Source organism: Schistocerca gregaria, chromosome 3, assembly GCF_023897955.1.
Source record: "Schistocerca gregaria isolate iqSchGreg1 chromosome 3, iqSchGreg1.2, whole genome shotgun sequence".
NCBI lineage: Eukaryota > Metazoa > Arthropoda > Insecta > Orthoptera > Acrididae > Schistocerca > Schistocerca gregaria.
Window position 1 is genome coordinate 461,244,825 of NC_064922.1, and position 20,369 is coordinate 461,265,193.

The window sequence follows — 20,369 nt, forward strand, 5'->3', positions numbered from 1 at the left end:
AATTTATATAATCAATAAGTACAATTCGTAATCAGTCCACGTGGTTGGCTCCTGGCTAAAAGATACAATCGGTTTTCAGTGCATTCAGAAAATGCGTATAATTCAGGATTACACATTCATATGGGTACTCTTTAAACTCAGGAGATTGAGATCTAAACTCTCAACGTAGACACAAACAGAAAATCGGGGACTGAGTACAATGAGGTTGGCTGATTTTCTGCATACTGTCAATCACTCACAAAGGAACGTGTGATAAAAATAGGAAAAATCTCACAGATCCGATCTGACATGTGGATGGTAGAAACACAGAAACCCATTGCAAGCAACATCCCCACTTTTTACTTTACCACAGACACCAGTGAACATCAAAAAAAGCGTAATTTTGCCAGATGAAAAATTTAGATTTGAAAAGTCCCGTGAAACCTTTGCACTAACTATCTAAAAGTCTGCTCCAAATTAAGTGCAAACTGCAACCAGACTGTTCTAATCTAATGCTTGGTCTATGGTTCCAAAGCAGAGCTCGCTAAAGCGCTTGTGAGATCTCACGTATCAAACAGCTTCAAACTTGTGTATAATTTACAAATGAGTTAACGTTTTATACATCTGATGTTAAGTGTATAAGTGATAAAGAGTTTATAAAAGGTCTGAAATCATGTCTAAAGTGTGTTGGAAGTTATGAAGAAGTGCTTTCGTTGCCAAACACTGGATTAGGCTTGTCTGGGTAATCTGCGCTCCGTTTCAAGCAAAAGCTGGTTCTTTTACGCAGCTCAATGTTTTTGTCGTCATATGTCTGGAGCTATGTGTCTATGAATTACATAAATTTGCTGTTACATTCAGTGGCATACGTTGATACCGTCTGCATGATGTGTTGTGAATAGAGTTATTAGTACAGAAACAATAAATTGCATCGCGTGCCTGATCGGTACCTCTACTGCAAGGACAGCGCAAGTGTAGGAAATAAATTTTTTTATCATTTCATCATTTTGTCAGGGGGGGGGGGGGAGGGGGTCGGCGAGAAAAAGTTTCGCAAAGATTTGAAATTATATATATTCTCAAATACTGGACGAATATATTCTGGGTGTCGGAACACGGTGATTTACACTGCCTCAAGACATACACACTGTTCCTAAGTGCAATACTTGCGTTATTGTGTTAAACCTTTAACATTAGACAGTACTTCTTCATGAGCAGATTATGATATCATTTTAAATTTTTAAATTCATGAGGCAATCTGCAACTGAAGAAGTACCATGAATCATGAAACATGAACCGCGAACCATGGTGCCGGAAGGTGGTGGGGAGGGGAGGGGGGGTGTTGGGGTACAACTGTCGGTGACCAGGTCTTGTTCACAGGTAGTAGTTTCAAATGGATGCCGACTGCACTAGCTGTGCAGAAACCAGGAGGCTTCACAAGATAGATTGGCTTAGAGAGCTACATCTTCGGAATGAGGACCATAATAATAAAAGCAAGGGTACTGTCAGTGGTAAGTTACCGGAAGTGTTTGAGCACCATCTCATAAACATTTCCTGATTTCCTGAGAAAGGAATTGAACCTCCGGCGAGAGGGGACATGCAATCCGTGACGTAGCGCCTCATACATCGCTGCCATCCCGCGCGGCACGTACTGTGAGACTCCTTCGGTACATAAATGTAATTACTTGTTTTCGATACGTCTAGGTTCAAATGGCTCTGAGCACTATGGGACTTAACATCTGTGGTCATCAGTCCCCTAGAACTTAGATCTAATTAAACCTAACTAACCTAAGGACACCACACACAGCCATGCCCGAGGCAGGATTCGAAACTGCGACCGTAGCAGTCGATACGTCTAGAATAGCTTCACAATGAAAAAGCGTAAGATTTGTTTCTTAATTAAGTGTATTGTGATGCGTGCCATCATCACAAGTGTGTGTCAAAATAAAAATCTGTCCGTTTATGCATAACCGTGTGTAACACCACCTACGTCACAACGGCTTCGTCGTGTAATTCCTTTAGAAACTTCTAGCTCTTGTACTCTGTGTCTTCAATTGGTATCTTCGGCAGAATGGGAACTCTAGTCATCTGCAAGGAGAATAAATGATTTAAAGTACTTACCTCGTCAAAGACTTCGCTTTCGGAGAGAAGGAAATTTCCACGATCATCAATCATTACATCCAGAAAGGTTTTCCTCTTTTTCGGGAAAGCTTTCATTCTTTTCTCCCTTAAAAGCGCAATTCCCTTCTTCACTATGCCGTTTAACACCGTCATCTGTTCTTTTAATGCTTCCCCGTCAGGTGTTAGTGAGATTATCCAGTCAATTTGCAACCATGGCTGGTAAAACCGCTTCTGTTAGAATAAACACAACAAACTTGGAAAGAGATCATTTAAATTAGGAACACTACATATCTATCTTCCACACAATGTGTTTGTTACATGGAGACTTTGGAGAAAACTTTGTAGCAAAGAAAACCTGATTAAACCTAGATATAAAATTCAAAAGTTTCATTTAATTCCTTGCACACTTGTTTATACGACTCCACAGAGTAACCTGATGTTCAATAATTATTTACGCAATTCATTAGACTGAAAATTAACATATTAAGTGAAAAGCGGACATTAAGGTAACACATTAATTTTTTAAGTAAATTATTTTATATGGAATATTTCTTCAGCGCCACCCTTATGCCAAAAATCTTGTAACACTAAAACAGTGTGAGGTATTTTTGTCAATACTTCCTTCAGTAATAATTTTATAATCAGTGCCTGTTTTATTTTCGTTGGATTAGTGATACAATAGGAAGTTATTGTCAGTCTTACGTATCGAATCAAGCAACTCTGGTATCTAGTAAGCCTGGAATTGAATTACTGAGTCTACAAAGTCCTGTCATCCGGTGTAAGGTATTATTTGGCAGCTAAATGCTTTAATTTACGTTGTAAGTAAATGCTAGCTATCAAACTAGTTTTGGTGATCTGTTTACAGTGTAATCGCCGACATACTAGTAGATTCACTCCATGTATGATAAACCACAACTCATTCAGAAGCATATTTATAATCTGTTGTTATGTACCCTAATGGTTGAGTGTAATGGGAAGCTTTTTTAAGGAATAGATATGACTTCACTTGGAAAACATAGAGGAGAACTGTGTCAGGTAGAAAGATCACTCAGCTACCCTCACATACGCGAAGATTTACATGGCAGTTTTAGTACAGTCTATCATTTTTCTGACAGCAAACGCACAAAGGAGAAACTCATCAAGAATAAAATGGAAGAGATTAAAAAGGTATAAAATTGAAAGTTGCGGAAGGTGGAGATATCTTTCTACTTAAGAAATAAACTCGCACAAGATAGCGTAAATATGAATAATAAGAGAAACAGATTACAATTGAAGGAAACCCTTTTCAAGGAAGTATGTCTACTTGTTTTAGATCTACAAATGAAAATAAATCGGAAGCTTTTGACGTTGGCATGGCGTGTTATAAAAGTTAAATATGGACCACGAAAAATCTGAAGAAATTACATATTTAGGAACGTTAAATTGCTGCACTGTCTACGAAATGATGTGGTACAGCGTTGCACAAAATAAAAGCACAGCGAGAAATACATCTTTGAATGTAAATGCAGATGCTAGCCAGGCCTGCATTTGCCGCTGTTTTATAGAGCATGAATGCCACCCGTGCAGTTTTCTCGACGTGTTGACTGTTTTAGTCGTGCTCAGACAGTATTCATGTAGTTGGGAGTGGATTATGTCACAACCAAGAGAGGTCGAACGTGGGAATATTATTGGTGGTGGTATGGTGCCCCTAAAAGGTGGAAGAATCGGTAATGACTAACGGCTTGAGGGTGCAGAAGACAATGGAAACCACTGCATTAAATACAGGTAATTTGTATCCACAGAACATGTGGACTGTAACTGAAAAAATGACATCAAGATCTCATCATTGGAAGGGATTCCGAATTTAGATCCGAGTTCGGTTCTTTCATCGAGGACTGCCAAATGAGAGGTGCCCACGAGGAAAAGGTGGAATAACCAACGAGTCGGAACATAGTATTCTGGAAATCTGAACGTAACAAGAAAGCTAGAAAATCTGAAAAGTTACATATAAAGGCTCAATCTAGATGTAGTGAAGTGAAATGGAAAGAAGATAAGGATTTATGGTCAGAGGAATATAGAGTAATCTCAACAGCAGCAGTAAATGGGATAACGGGAGTAGGATTATTTGTGATAGGGGTGTTTTCACCAGAGAAAGTGTATAAGGATACTGAATACATAATTCAGTATTTGCGGGAGGTGAAAATCTAATAACCACGGAGGACAGCCACATGATTATAGAGGAAGCAATATAAGCAAACTTAAGGGAGAATTTTGGCTTGCCACTTAGAATGAGAGAGAAGAATGGCAATAAATTTCACCTGGTAACAGTGAACATCTCATTCAGAAATCAGAAAAGGAGGAGGCATACTTGGAAAAGGCAGGGAAGTATCGGAAGACCCAGCTGGATTACATCTTTATCGGAAAGAGATTCTGACATTAGTTATCGGAGTGTAATGCGTACCAAGGTGAAGATGTAGACTCAGATTACGATCTATCAACGATAAAGTGTACACTGAAGTCAAAGAGAATATTCCGGCACAACCAATGTGGACGGAAGTGGAATACTGTGGAACTGAGAAATGATGTGACACGTTACGATAGCTGGGGATATGGATAATGCGATAAGGATTACCAAATTAGGGAATTCAGTTGGAAAGAAGAAGATATCTGCAAAAAGGGTAATCACAGATATTGGACAGCTATAGGTACATCTAACTGACTTAGAAGCCAACGAACCCACAATGGACCAATTAAGGAGGGCATAAATAGCAGATTAGCACAGACAAAATGAGCATTACTGGCCAGCAGAAGTTAACTAGTATCAAACACAGGCTCTAATTTGAGGAAAAACTTTCTCAGAATATGCGTTTGGAGCACCGAATCGTACGGTAGTGATCGTGGAGAGTTGGGAAACAGGAACTGAAGACAGTCGAAACGTTTGGGATGTGGTTCTACAGAAGAATGTTGAAAATTAGGTTGATTAATGAGATAAACAGTCAACAGTTTGCCTGCAGAACCAGGAAGGAAAGAAAACCATGGAAAATGCTGAGAAGAAGAAGGGGCAGGATGATAAGATGTGTGTAGGGTCACCGGGAAACAGTTTCCATGATACTAGAGGTGGCTGCAGAGGGTAAAAGTTGTATGGGAAGACGGAGATTATAATACTGAAGACGTTGGGTGCAAGTGTGTGACGAAAAATAAGAGGACGACAGCTGCAAAGTTCACTGCAGAACACCATGTCGCATTCGTTAAATTGTCAGCACCCATGCAACACGAATGGAGCACCATAGGCAGGGAATTGAGGGGCGAGCTGGAATTCCAAAGGAGTCAATTAGTGGTGCAAATGTACGTAACAGGAAAACGTGGCAGCGAAGACATAAAACATGTTCTATGGAGCAATGAAAGAAAGTCGCTTAGTCGGATGAGTCTTGTTTCACACTGTTTCCTAGTCAACGTCTCGAAAGCGAAACATGGCAGAGATTAAGTGACGATTTGCACAGCCATGTCATGATAATCCATGAGTCCCATTGCTACTCTGAAAGGTCGAATTACTGCCTAGGATTTTGTGAACGTGTTGGAATATCAGTTCCATCCGTGGTACAACGCACATGCACTAATGGTGATGCTGTGTTCCAAGACGGCAGGAGTCCCTGTTCATACACATCACTTCGTCCAGGCCTGGTCCTGTGAGCACAATAATAAATTATCACATGGCCACCACTGCCAACGAACCTTAGTATTATTGAACCTTTGTGGTATACATTGGGGAGACTGGCTCATGACCGCTGTCTACCATCAAGATAGTTATCCGAACTTGCCACTATTTTGCAGGATGAATGGTATAAGGTTCCCTTGAAAACCATGCGAGATCTATATTTATCTATTCCGAATCGACTGGAAGCCAGCTTATTTCCTACCCTGTATTAGGCGTTATAATATGTTGTGTTTTAGGTGCTTCCATATATTTGTCTACTGCTGTACTAGAAGGTACTTGGCAGGAAAGAAATTTGTCTTTCCTTGCCAAAACTGGAAACAGAATGGGACTGTATGGACGTGTGTACGACACCTATGTCCCTTTACATGAGACAGCAGTCAGTAATAGGCGAAAACTAAGTCGAAGACAGAACCATTGTTTTCTGACATTGCTATGGTGTGGCGCTAACGAATTATGCTTGTATGGGGTAAACCTTTTGCAGGAGCATAGTATCAAAATCTCCTGACATGTTACGGGTGGCAGTCAAGACGAAACGTTGCGGGAGCCTTCCAAATGGTATTTCATGCTTCACGATACCATCCCGCTGGTTCTGAACGGGAATAAGTCGTAAAAGTGCTTTTGCCTCACATCTAGTGTGCTCCTGACATTGCACCCAGTGGCTCATTCCTCTTTCGTAGCCGACATCTAACTTGCAGAATGACGACGATGTGATTTTCGAAGTGGAACATTTCCTAGAGAGCAAAAATGCAGCCTTATACAACCCAAGGCCTCCTGCAAGACATCCATCGCTGGAAAAAATTTTTTGAATTGCAGGATGCTTATCTAGAGAAGAAAAACGGCAAGTTCCTTGATTAGTTCGACAGCATTACATAGATTCATATGAATAATGCTCACACTTTCTGTCAAATAATAAGTGATGTCTGTAACAAGTTTCACTACTTTACTCCGACGTTAAAAAGTTCCCCAAGGACATACACAAATAGACAAACTGTTAATTTATTTACCTGAATTAGTTCGAGGGCGGCGAGGGAAACGGTAACGAATTCAGCTTGTTTTTTTCTATCAGGTTCTAGTTCGTCGACACTGATACCAAAAAGAGAGAGTGCGAGAACATGGAAAGACGTATGGTGAAGCATCTTGCTTATGTCTATTGCAACACCCTTTGCCTCTTCAAGTTGCGAACACAGGAAACGTGCACCTTCATTGAATGCCTCCATGTAACCGTTCAAAACCTGTAAAATAATTAGACTGCTTTAATTGTAAAAGAATAGCAAACATGTTATTTTCCTCATTATTATTTTGTTGCTAGCTCACTTTCTTGAATCAAATAAATTGAGCACCTGATGTCTGGAAAGATCTTTAAATCTTAGTTTCTACACTAACTTACAAGTATTCGACCTTTTTATTGCATTACATAAGCTTTCACCCATAGTTTTACTGTTGTTACAGATGGGATGGTTGCCTTTGTTAACTTTTTCTTTAGTATATTTCCCACTGGAATCGCACACACTAACACACACACACACACACACACACACACACACACACACACACACACACACACACACACACACACACATGGTATCTACCAGCAGTGCAGTGCAAAGTGTCACACATGTCACAGTGTTTATTCGTGACCACCAAATTCTTCGGATTTAAATCTTATTGAGAATCTGTGGACCAACCTTGACTGGGCTTTGTGCACCATAGATCCTCAACCATGAAATCTAGCGCTGCTGGCTACGGCACTGTACTCAGCATGGCTCCATATTGGTGTTAGTACCTTACAGAACCTCACTGATCTCTTCATATAGGTCTCGAAATGGTCCGTGCCTCAAATGGCGATGATTCAGGCTTCCGACAGGTATCACTGGACAATGTATTTGTGCTTATGTTCGACGATTAAACTTTGTCATTATAGAATCTGAGGCGTGACTACGATTTAAATTGGGGAGCGTTGTTGGGAAAACGAACTTCATTGTATCTGGTGTAATAATACAATGGCGAAGATAGGTAAATTCCAACGGGCTGAATAATCTAGATTTCATTTTGTCCTCCAGTGCTAATGACATGGTGCCTGATTAAATATATTTGTGTAGGTCTAATGCTGAGCAAATTTCTGTATTAAGTCAGCTGATTAATTTTTGAAATGAAAGAATAATTATATTCACTCTTTATTTTACTTTTAAGTCCACAGTCCTTTTCTCATTGGCACTGGTTTCCATGCTATTCAACACACTACTTTCCACTGTGATATAAGTACTTACACAAAATGTTCACATTACACACAACATTGAGACATTTATAGATGCCAGTTGATTTTGGCAGTCAGACACTTATCTTTATTGTGTAAAACAATGGAGTGTTCAAATGGCCATAATGCAAAGTTTTAAATAATCTATTACCAGGTCAGTATCGATAATCGAAGAGGAATGATAAGTCACACTCCATCTTTTTTTTCCCTGTATTGTGATTTCAGTCCCCTGCCCCATATGTGAGGGTTGGCAGCGGCACAGTCCGCCGCTCTTCAGTCGAGTGACATGACAACTAAGACAAGAATAAAATGTTAAATATGTAAGGCGATAAAAAGTAGAACATAAAAAAGAGTAAGGGGAGATAATTGAGATAAAAATACACTGGCATGGACACGTTCATGGAGGGACAATAAAAAAAGTCGTCATAAAGCTAAAAAAACACAATTGGCACTCTTTAAAACACAAAGAAGACACTGAAGACACATGCACAGTTTAAACGTCGGCCACAGTATTAAGAACACTCCAGAAGAACACACTTAAAACCCACTTGGAGCACGCACAGTGAAGAATAAAACTGTCAGGTGGTACCTGCTGAGGGGGAGTCCAGAGAGTATGGAAAAGGAGGGGAGAGCAAGGGGCCCAAGGGAGGCGGCGGGATGAAGGGAGTAGGGGCGTCAGAGGGTTCACTAAGAGGCAGGAGACTGGTGGGGCAGGAGATGGAGGGAAGACAAGGCAGGAGGGAGTGCTGAGACACTGCAAGGAAGCACAATAAAGGGAGGGGGAGTAGGAGGGGAAAGCCACCCAGGAGAAGGGAGGTGGAGGAGAGGGAGCCCTGAGGAGGAGGCAGGAAGATGGGAAGATGGGGTTAGAGTTGGTAGGAAGGGTAGATGTCAGGGCGAAGCTCATCATCCAGGGGGGGGGGGGGGGGGGGGTAGATGGAGGAAGTTGCGTTGGGAAAGGATGCGGAGGGTGTGGAGAAGGAGGGACAACACAATAGTAAAGGCATGGCAACGGGCTGGGGGCGGACGCTCCATCCTTTTGTCTCTTAAAAATAACATTTCAAAATTACTGCCATTGTGAGAAATTTATACAGCAAGCAAAAGTTAACACTGTCTCATGTAGTTTACGATGGAACTGTGCCTTTCCACAGGAAGTCCAGCGGAATCCCAAGTTTCAGAATTAAATATCTCGAAAGCTTAGATCGGTAAAAGTGTTAAAGAAGCAAGACATTTGTTTTTTTCCGAATGTTGTAAGAACTTTATATATAAGCTATACAGAAATTCAGAAATAGTTCGAGGGTTTGCTAACAGATAGTGCTGTAATGGCAATACATATTGCCTATAAATAGTGCGCCACAGCTTAGAGCGATTAGTTCCACCGTTCAAACGTGAAAGAAGTCTTTCGTTCCTGAACAATGCCGTAATTTAGTACACAGTCCTACTAGAGTCTAACAAATGAAATGCGAAACTCTCAGAGATTTTATGCAATTTGGTACTATAGCGCTGCCCAGTGGCCTACCAGCATAAACATAACATACTGTGTAACGATTTTGTATTTGTGTGTGTGTGTGTGCGTGGAAGGGAGAACCACATTAAAATGCGGTAGTAATTCGGTGCTTATTGTGGAGCTACACACTATTGTACCAATGAAAAAAGTAACCCGAAAATATCTCTTTCTTCGATTTCCAAAGGAGGTTAAGAGATAGGTGAATAATGGTAAGAATAGCAAATGCTCATTTTAGGGATCATAGTTATACTATCGGGAATGTTAAAAAAATGTTAACACTTAGATTCATTCGTAGTGTCTTCAGACCTTAGACTCTTAATGGGTATCGCAAAATCTCAACCACTAATTTATGGTGTTAATATTGACATGTTGGATGTTTCTCGGTTGCTCATTAGCAATCGATAAGTTTTTCAGTTGAACCTACTTATTTTCCTACTTAAATTTCACAAAAGTACACATACTGTTATATTTTTATCGCCATCTACGATGTTCACCAAGAAATGGTTAAAAATAGCAGCTCATAAAAAGTTCTTGAAAGCAAGGAAACGTTCTGAATCGTGTTAGGCTACATTATTTGGTTGTAAACGAAGAGATAACTATAGTATAAGACATTACTTTAATCAGACTTTCCTAATTATTTTGAGAAATTCACCACCACGCTGAGTGGCTAGGTTATATGAAGTAGTAGCATTAAAAATATCACGTTTTCCGTTTGTATCATATCAGTCTTGTGTTATTATAGGCTAGTTGCCTGGAGCACTAGCATAGCTTCAACTGTCGAACTGTCGAATGCTTGAACCTTTTTCCCTACAGATTTTCGCGACTTTTGGTGTCAGACGGTGGCCCTACGGCAAAAAGCTGCAGTTTTGAAACACGTTGTATCTGAAGAATACGATGTCAAAACCATTCGCAAGCTATTCGCCAAATTCCGACGAGCAGGCAGCGTGGCTGGTCATCTAGCGGGGATATTGACCCCAGGCAAACTGTAGTTACTGCTGAAGATGTCGTCACCGTTTCTGGAAATCCGCCCAAAGAATTACAGCAGAGATTGGTTTGAAGCATTCTAGTAAGAAAAATGCAGGGACAGAGCCTCCACCTGTTTCCATCACAATTCCAAAGTCCCCAGGCCATATACGTATGAGCCGTGTGACAGAGAACTGACTCTGCGAACCAGATTCTCGAAATGACTCATAAAGAAAGATTTGAGGTATGTGACATCTGGTTTACACATCAAGCACACTTACACCAGACTGACGTCGTGAATAACCAAAACTGACGATTTTGTGATTCTGAAAAACTCTATTTGGATGAAGTGAAACCATTGTATTCACCCAAAGATAATTTTTGAGCTGTGATATGCAGCAGAGCCATTATAGACCCATTTTTCAGGAGAAAAAAATCGCTAATTAATGTTACGTTGCAATTGGGGGATCGATCAGGTACCGTGTACTTCATGCAAGATGGGGCTAGACTACGTCGCCTCGATCAGGGGTTTCACTTTCATTATGAAAAGTTCGGGAACAGACTCATTTTGTTGGATTGTTGCAAATTTACTGGCGTTGGAATGGATTGGCTTCCATATTCTCCCGGTATGGCTCCCCATAACTACTTTTCATAGGGTACATTGAACGGCATTGTCTATCGAAGCCTTCATATCAAGCTGGACGAACTAGAATCGGTTATCCGTGTGACATCTGAATCCATTTCCTTTGAGACACTACTCATGTGACGGCAAATATCATTATTCATTTGTGCCACCTCCGTGCCATTAGTGGTGGATTCTTGGAAACGACTGTGATTTGATTGGAAAGACTTCTTGCAGAAGACGAATTTAATTATGCACACTGATAAGGTACGTGCTTGACAGGGTACAGCGACTTCTGTTAGAAGCTTTTCGAATTGTTTCAAAATTTCCGCATAAAATTCTTACAGTTTCTACAATAAACATACCTTTTGTTGCATTCGCTTGTCGATCATAGTTTTGGAGATATTAAATTGTGAAATGAGGGACTCATTTGCTGGACACACTGATTGTGTCCATACCAATGTGCATTCAGATATATGAATCTAGACGACTTCATACAGCAGTTCTTCAGAGGAATTTATGTACTCTGTGATGAGCAAATTACTGAGGTTTCCCTGTATCCCAGATAACAAAGACCAAAAACTGTTCTACACTGCTATAGAAAAAATTGATTCGTGGTCAACTTCTGACGCAATTCTAGCGTTCTTCCAAGATAGTCGACTTTCTTTAGCATGAGCTCTACTCGCTTTTCAGTTTACAGACGGACTGTCTTTTCAGCATTTACTATTCTTTTCTCTTCTGTAAGTAGAAAAAATAACTTCACTGAGTTGGTGTTCATGTAGCCAAGATATTTATAGTTTACTGTGTCCCTGTTTGCAGTTGTTGAGTGAGCTTTTATGTGAAGTATGTCTCTGTACACAATCGCTGAGAAGTGCTTAATTTGCAAGTGTGATGTTGTCAGTGACAGATGTATGTTGGTGGGAAAGGGACTGGATGGGTAAATGTGGTATTTTGCAACTGACTATCGCTAGCAGCTTATTGTGAGGACATGTAGTCATTTGATGGTGAATTAATGAGTGACCAGAAAGTTATCGCACTTCCCTCACCATTAATTGCGTTACTGGTAGACTGCAAAAATCTCTTCCAGGCAGTAATTTCTGGTACTTGAAGGTTAACTGCACTGAGTGGAGCCACTTATCACACATCCTCAGTATACCTTGCGAGGCGACTGTCAATGCACTTGACAGAATAGGACTGACCATGTTTAAAGCTACATAGATCAGTTATCTGCTGTAATGCATTGCTTGGCGTATGTTGAAATATCTGAAGTTTTGTAAACCTAGGTGACCTAATTCTGTTACAAAGGGAGCCAGTTTACCCCTAGTAATTGCAACATATTTTTGATAACGTGCTTTAACAACGGGAAATACTTTACTAGCAGTAAAGAAAAGTTTTAGAAAAAACTAAATTATTAATTGTTGTTGATTAATACTAAAAACGTACTTTTTAAAGGCCTACTGATGTGTCAATAAGGCCAGAATATGAAAATATCTTTTAACACACTTATAGCAACATCAACTCATTTTTCGTAACTTGTACAACAGGGAGGGATCCTTTATGCACTCCCTTAAAAATTTTTAAAATGCCAATTTCGTTAGTTGTTGACTTTTACTCACAACACGCTGTTTAAAGAGATACTGAAGTGTCAGTAAGGTCCTGAACCTGAAAATATTGAATACGGTATTCATTGGAGAAAGTGACATCTACTACCGAGAACAAAATTTTTGGGTTAAGTTTAAGTAAAAAATTTAAAACTTTATGGAATCAGATAGAAGAATTCATTACAATAATCAATACTTAAAAAACTTTAAAACTTAAAGCAACTGATTACATTTTAATATTTTCAAAAGGAAACCACAAACTACACCCTCCCCCTTCCCCCTCTGGTTTGCGAGATTTAAACTTCTGGACCTCTTCAGACAGAGGGAGAGCAAGGCTAGGGTGACGGATTTGATACATTCATGCAGAGGGAAATATTTCAGCCGCTGATAGTGAAGAGAATGAAACTCATATTGTCGAACGCGTATTGCCAAATGTTAGACTTGGGGCAGACTCTTCAGCGTAGTAGAGAGCTGACAGCCACAACTGTTGAACTTTTTACATAACAGCTCATTTAACGACTGCAAATAAACACTCACTTAACAATCTGAAAACAGCACCTCTAATAGAATCACAGTGAACTTATTTTGTCTGTTTACATGAGAGAAGTAGACAGGAAATGCTGGGATGATACAGTGCGCCTGTAAACTGCTAAAAGAGCAGCACTATTGGTATGGAAAGTTGCATTTCCTGGAACAGCGTCACACCTGCTGTGTAGGATGACTAAGAATCAGTTTTGCTATATCATTGTAGAACTGTGTCCTGAGATTTACGTAAATTCTGTATATAGGGGTTTCTTACTTAAGCATTATTAGTAATTCATATCTGTATTTCATGTGGTGTTACCCAGCGAGTGGCGGAGTGGTTAGCACACTAGGCTCGAATTCGGGAGGACGACGGTTCAAACCCGCGTGCGGCTTTAGGTTTTCCGTGATTTCCCTAAATCGTTTCAGGCAAATGCCGGGATGGCTCCTAATCCACCAACTATGTAGTGTTTCGCACCTTGCAGAAAATAAACATTCTTGAACATGTCCACAGACCGCATTGTTAGTGATTCGTACGGCGATATGCGGAATGGTTGTTACAACTTCCTGAAATACTCTTTAATTTCTTCTTGGGGTGTAATGCCTTGGAGAGAATGGGGAGCTGCATGTTTCGTCTTCATTTTGCAGACCTATATTTGTTACATTAAGGAAACAAGGCTGGTTGTTCTGTAATTTTGAACGCCTTGCCTGCCTTCGCTTTTTTTTTAATTAAGAATTATTACCCTACACCATCGCTCGAGTTCAGGGGAATCGACTTACTTCCCAGACGCCCAGTGAATAAATTTGAACTTTAATTTACGTTACATTGCCTCCATCAGTAGCCACGTCTACTGAAGCACGAACATTTCTAAGTACGCCAGACTTCAAATGACTTTACACATACCATCTGCCGCTTTATCGCAACATCTGGGATGCCAATACTTTCGCAATTCACCGTCCACTTTGTGTTCCAAATAAATCTGCGAATACTTGGCCAATTTTTCCTTATTGGTAGTTATAGCTCCATCTGCCTTTTTAACAGATGAAATCTAATGTTAATTGTTCATTTTCTCCTCACAATCGAACTAGCTGGATACCCAACGTTGCCTGCGTTTCTATTCCAGTGCTGTTAGTCCTGTACCTTCTGTCCATCTCTTAATCCCCCTCCCTGTCCGTTTCCTCCTCGTCACTCTCTCTACCCATCCCCTCCTCCCCTCGCTCTCTGTCCATATCATCCTCTTCCATTCCTGTGTCCTTTTTTGCATCTCTGTCTCTGTCTACATCTCCTCATTCGACTATCATGGTCTATTTCATTTGTCTGCGAAATATGTTTTAAGTAATGTTAGTACAAAAGATGTAATAAATTAAAATGTCGTGCGTGATCTACATCTTCATCTACAACTACATCCACACTCCGCAGGCCACCCGACGGTGTGTGCCGGAGGGTACCTTGAGTACCTCTATCGGTTCTACCTTCTATTCCAGTCTCGTATTGTTCCTAGAAAGAAAGATTGTCTGTATGCCTCTGTGTGGGCTCTAATCTCTCTGATTTTATCCTCATGGTCTCTTCGCGAGATACACGTGGGAGGGCGCAATATACTGCTTGGCTCCTCGGTGAAGGTATGTTCTCGAAACTTCAACAAAAGCCCGTACCGAGCTACTGAGTGTCTCTCCTGCATAGTCTTCCACCGGAGTTTATCTATCATCTCCGTAACGCTTTCGCGATTACTAAATGATCCTGTGACGAAACGCGCTGCTCTCCGTCGGATCTTCTCTATCTCTTCTATCAACACTACCTGGTACGGATCCCACACCGGTGAGCAGTATTCAAGCAGTGGGCGAACAAGTGTACTGTAACCTACTTCCTTTGTTTTAGGACTAATTTTACTTAGGATTTTTCCAATGAATCTTAGTCTGGCATCTGCTTTACGGACGATTAATTTTATACGGTCATTCCATTTTAGATCACTCCTAATGCCTACTCCCAGATAATTTATGGAATTAACTGCTTCCAGTTGCTACTATATTGTAGCTAAATAATAAAGGATCTTTCTTTCTATGTATTCGCAGCACTTTACACTTGTCTACATTGAGATTCAATTGCCATTCCCTGCACCATGCGTCAAATCGTTGCAGATCCTCCTGCATTTCAATACAATTTTCCATTGTTACACCCCTCGATATACTACAGCATCATCCGCAAAAAGCCTCAGTGAACTTCTGACGTTATCCACAAAGTAATTTATATATATTGTGAACAGCAACGGTCCTACGACACTTCACTACAGCACAGCAGAAATCACTCTTACTTCCGAAGACTTCTCTCCATAGAGAATGACATTCTGCGTTCTTCTATCTAGGAACTCTTCAATCCAATCACACAATTGGTCTTATAGGCCATATGCTCTTACTTTGTGCATTAAACGACTGTGGGGAACTGTATCAAAAGCCTTGCGGAAGTCAAGAAACACTGCATCTACCTGGGAACCCGTGTCTATGGCCCTCTAAGTCTCGTGGACGAATAGCTCGAGCTGGGTTTCATATGATCGTCTTTTTCGAAACCCATGCTGATTCCTACAGAGTAGATTTCTAGTCTGAAGAAAAGTCATTATACTCGAACATAATACGTGTTCCGATATTCTAAAACTGATCGGCGTTAGAGTTATACGTCTATAGTTCTGCACGTCTGTTCGACGTCCCTTCTTGAAAACGGGGATGACCTGTGCCCTTTTCCAATCCATTGGGACGCTACGCTCTTCTAGAGACCTACGGTAGACCGCTGCAATAAGGGGGGCACGTTCCTTTGCGTACTCTGTATAAAATCGAAGTGTTATCCCATCAGCTACAGTGGCCTTTCCCCTCTTGAGCGATTTTAATTGTTTTTCTATCCCTCTGTAATCTGTTTCGAAATCTTCCATTTTGTCATCTGTGGGACAATCTAGAGAAGGAGCTACAGTGCAGTCTTCCTCTGTGAAACAGCTTTGGAAAAAGAAATTTAGTATTTCGGCCTTTAGTCTGTCATCCTCTGTTTCAGTACCATTTTGGTCACAGTGTGTCTGGACATTTTGTTTTAATCCACCTACCGCTTTGACATAAGACCAAAATTTCTTAGGATTTTCCGCCAAATCAGTACATAGAACTTTACTTTTGAAACCATTAAACGCCTCTCGCATAGACCTTCTCACACTACATTTCGCTTCGTGTGATTTTTGTTTGTCTGCAAGGCTTTGGCTATATTTATGTTTGCTGTGAAGTCCCCTTTACTTCCGTAGCAGTTTTCTAACTCGGTTGTTGTACCACGGTGGCTCTTTTCCATCTCTTACGATCTTGCTTGGCACATACTGAATCTAATGGATATTTTACGATGTTTTTGAACTTTGTCCACTGAACCTCAACACTATCTGTACTTGAGATAAAACTTTTGTGTTGAGCAGTCAAGTACTCTGAAATCTGCTTTTTGTCACTTTTGCTAAACAGAATAATCTTCCAACATTTCTTAATATTTCTATTTACAAGTGATAGATTTCGGCTGTCAGTCGTCCTTTCGAATTTCTATTGGCAGATCTAGATTTCAGTTAGAAACTAGCCATTCTCAGTCCACTGTCCTCTTTTTTTTTTTTGTCAATGCATGTAATGCCTGTTGGTCTGGCTTTGTACACAGGTCACTGAATACTGTGCCGAAAACCGTACATCACGTAAAAATAGTGGGTAAGACAAGTTCGGAAGCTCAAAAGGGACATCAAATGATACTACAAGTGACCTCCGGCCCCCGCCCCGTTGGGTGGGGTGAGGGGCAACTTTCATATCTTAAATAGAAGCACAAATTTTTTTGGCAGATTCAGATTTTTCACAAAAAATAATCAAGTTTTGCCTGAAACATTTGTTTTAAACTATTGACAGATTGCACTGAAATCGAGAAAAATGTAAAATGGGGGGGAGAACTATCATATATTTAGAATTATCCGAGAAAGACGCAACAGATGGATAAAACATGTGCACCAATTCTTTCGTTACGCGAAATTAAGCTATTTTTGTACAAAATGTACTGTGTCCTACCTTTAGCGTTATCCAAGAACGGCGACATGGACGTTCAAATTGTTCAAATGGCTCTGCGCACTATGGGACTTAACTGCATAGGTCATCAGTCCCCCAGAACTTAGTACTAATTAAACCTAACTAACCTAAGGAAACCACACACATCCATGTCCGAGGCAGGATTCGAACCTGCGACCGTAGCGGTCGCGCGGTTCCAGACTGTAGCGCCTATAACCACTCGGCCACCCCGGACGGAGACATAGACGTAGTAGAATGATGTTCCCTTGGGATGCTTCATTAGTGTGTGTCTCCTTGCCTCTCAGATGTTGGGGCTCTTCATTAGGGTAAGTCCCCTTCCCTCTCACATGTTGGGGTGCTTCATTAGTGTGAGTCCCCTTGCCTCTCAAAATTAATGGAGTTCTTAATTAATGAAATTAGCCACGAAGGAATTGTTCAAAATTATCCCCATTTGCTTGAATGCATGAAGTCGATCAATCGTCTGCGAAAGTTGTTCACAGTTTAGAGCAGCGCAACCCGTGGTGTGGCTAAACATGCCCTTCGAATGCATTTCTCCCTATCGTTTCGCGCTGCGGTCTGTATTTCATAAACAATAATTTTAAAATAACCCCAGAAGTTAAAATCAGATGTTAGGTCTGTCGAACATGGAGGCCACTGAATTGGTCCGCCGTGTCCTATCCACCGACCAGGGTACCGTGAACTTAAAACGTTCTGCACATATTTAGAATAATGGGGAGCTGCTCTGTCCTGTTGGAACCACATTCGTTGCCTAATTTCTGAATCAACATCTCGCATTAGCTCCAACAAATCATCACGGAGAAGTTTCCCAGTAACATATCGGTCAAAAAAATACGCTCCTATCAAGTAACCATTTAAAATTCCACACCAAACCATTAACGACCATTTGTGTTGATTGTCAGCGGGTCTGTGCCAGTGTGGATTTGCAGGGCACCAATGATAACAGTAATGACGATATATTTCACCATTGTTTTTGAATGTGGTTTCATTGGTGAACATAACAATCTAAAAAAAAAAATCGTTGTCACATCTTATCATTTCCAAGACCCATTGGCAGAAATGCAAGCGTATCTGCATATCTTTCGGCGTTAATGCCTGTGTCAGTGTGATATGATACGCATGCTATTTATGTGCTTTCAAATTCCTCAAAACAGTTGATTTCGGTATTCCAGTTTATCTCTCTGAATCGCACGACTACTCATTTCAGGATCCCGTTGAATACAGGCGAGAACGGCAAGGGTACGAGCGTCATTTTCATTGTATTCGCCATGACAAGGAGGACGGTGCATGTATCCATTTAGAGCTCGTTGAGTGCAATTTCGAGTAATGTTTTCTCTTGGATGTCATCTGTTTGGGAAACGATCAGCATACAATTGCGCAACTGCAGCGTAATTGTTATGGCGTTCACCTAAAATTTTGCATCGTATCAACAATCTCTGTAGGAGGATAGTGAGCCATATTTCGCTAAATAATAATTTACTTTCGTCAGTTGACGTTTATGGTTCACAATCTGAAAGGGAAGTGACGTCTGACTGCAAATTTCTGGTTACATCTACCAGGAGGGAGACAGGCTAAGCAGCGAAGCTGCTTTTCCTGTGTGGACCTCAAGAACTATTGTTTGGCCTCACGGTTAGGATTGGCCTATGGGAGCGGCCGCGTGGGGGCGGACGCTGCGTCAAATGCGTCATAGAGTCTGCAGAAGAAACTACTCCCGCACCATATCAGGCCAACGCGTGGTCGGCCTGCGGTGTACTTGGTGTCCCAGTCCGCGTATAAGACGACTGCCAGAGTGTTCTGCAGAGGCATAGAACACCCTGGCGGACTGCCTGAAGCGATCCCGCAGCAACGGGAGGCCAGCTTCCTCATGAAGGAGCCTCGTGGAGTAACGAGGCGGCTTGTGGAGAGCGAGTCGCAGCGCCCGATTCTGGACACGCTGGAGCATCGCAATGTGCGATGGAGCGCCATTCCCCCACACAACGGCGGCGTACTCGAGTACCGGCCGGATGAGGGCCAAGTACACGGTCAGGCCGTGCCGAGGGGGGAGGGTGGAGGAGGGGTTCAGCAGCGGGTAGAGCGCCCAGAGACCCCCAATCGCCCGCCCCCTGATGTCGCGGATGTTCGGCAGCCAGGTGAGATGCCTGTCCAGCGTCACACCGAGGTATGCGCCGGTCGGTGACCACGGGATTGGGGCCTCCCGAGATCGAGACAGGCGGCAGGTCAGGAGGCAGCCGTCTCCGAGTGAAGACGACCGCTTGGCTCTTGGCGGCGTTAAATTTGAGTCGCCACTTGGTGGACCACGCCCCCAGGACGTCGCACGCTAGTTGGAGATGGCGGCACATCGCGACCACGTTCATGCTGCGGGTGAACAGCGCAGTGTCGTCGGCATAAAGAGCCAACTCCACGCGCGCCACCCGTGGTGCGTCAGCGGTGTTCAAGGTGTACAGCAGGGGGCCGAGAACCGACCCCTGCGGTACCCCCGCACGAATTGGACGGTCAGTGGAGGTGCCGCCGGCGGCCCGGACGTGCAAGGTGCGGCCCGCGAGGTAGGACCGCAGCAGAAGGGCGTGTGACGTCGGGACCCCATGTACAAGGAGCTTGTACACGAGGCCCTCGTGCCACACGCAGTCGAACGCCCCAAGGTACTCCCTCGACTCCAGCGCCCGCATCGCCTCTTCCACCAGGCGTAATAGCTGTTGCGTGGTCGAGTGGCACTGCCGGAATCCAAACTGCTCAGCTGGAAGGAGCCCTTCGGCAGTGACGTGGCTCCACAGCCGCTCCACGTACAGTCTATCAAAGATCTTGGAGAGAGACGGGAGGAGGCTGATCGCCCAGTAGTGCTCCGCCCGACGCGGATCCTTGCCGGCCTTGGAGATAGCCACCACATCCGCGTGCTTCCACGCGGAAGGGAAGATCCCGGAGCGGAGAAGGCAGTTGAAAGTGTCCGCCAGTGATTGATGGATCGCCGGCGTCAATAGCCGCAGGAGGCGGTTCGTTATACCATCGGAGCCACCCGCCTTCCTGGGGTTGAGGCGGCGGAGCTG

General features: G+C 42.3%; 1 protein-coding gene across 2 annotated transcripts in view; it reads right to left on the minus strand.

Annotated features, from left to right (window-relative positions):
* Positions 1 to 20,369, minus strand: part of LOC126354172 (cytochrome P450 4C1-like) — a 144,825-nt gene that overhangs the window by 39,336 nt on the left and 85,120 nt on the right. For both annotated transcript variants that reach the window (XM_050003608.1, XM_050003607.1), the window contains 2 exons: positions 6,793 to 7,020; positions 2,095 to 2,325 (listed from right to left, as the gene is read on the minus strand). In XM_050003608.1, the coding sequence (XP_049859565.1) occupies positions 2,095 to 2,325; positions 6,793 to 7,020 (459 nt within the window). The remainder of the gene's footprint in view (positions 1 to 2,094; positions 2,326 to 6,792; positions 7,021 to 20,369) is intronic.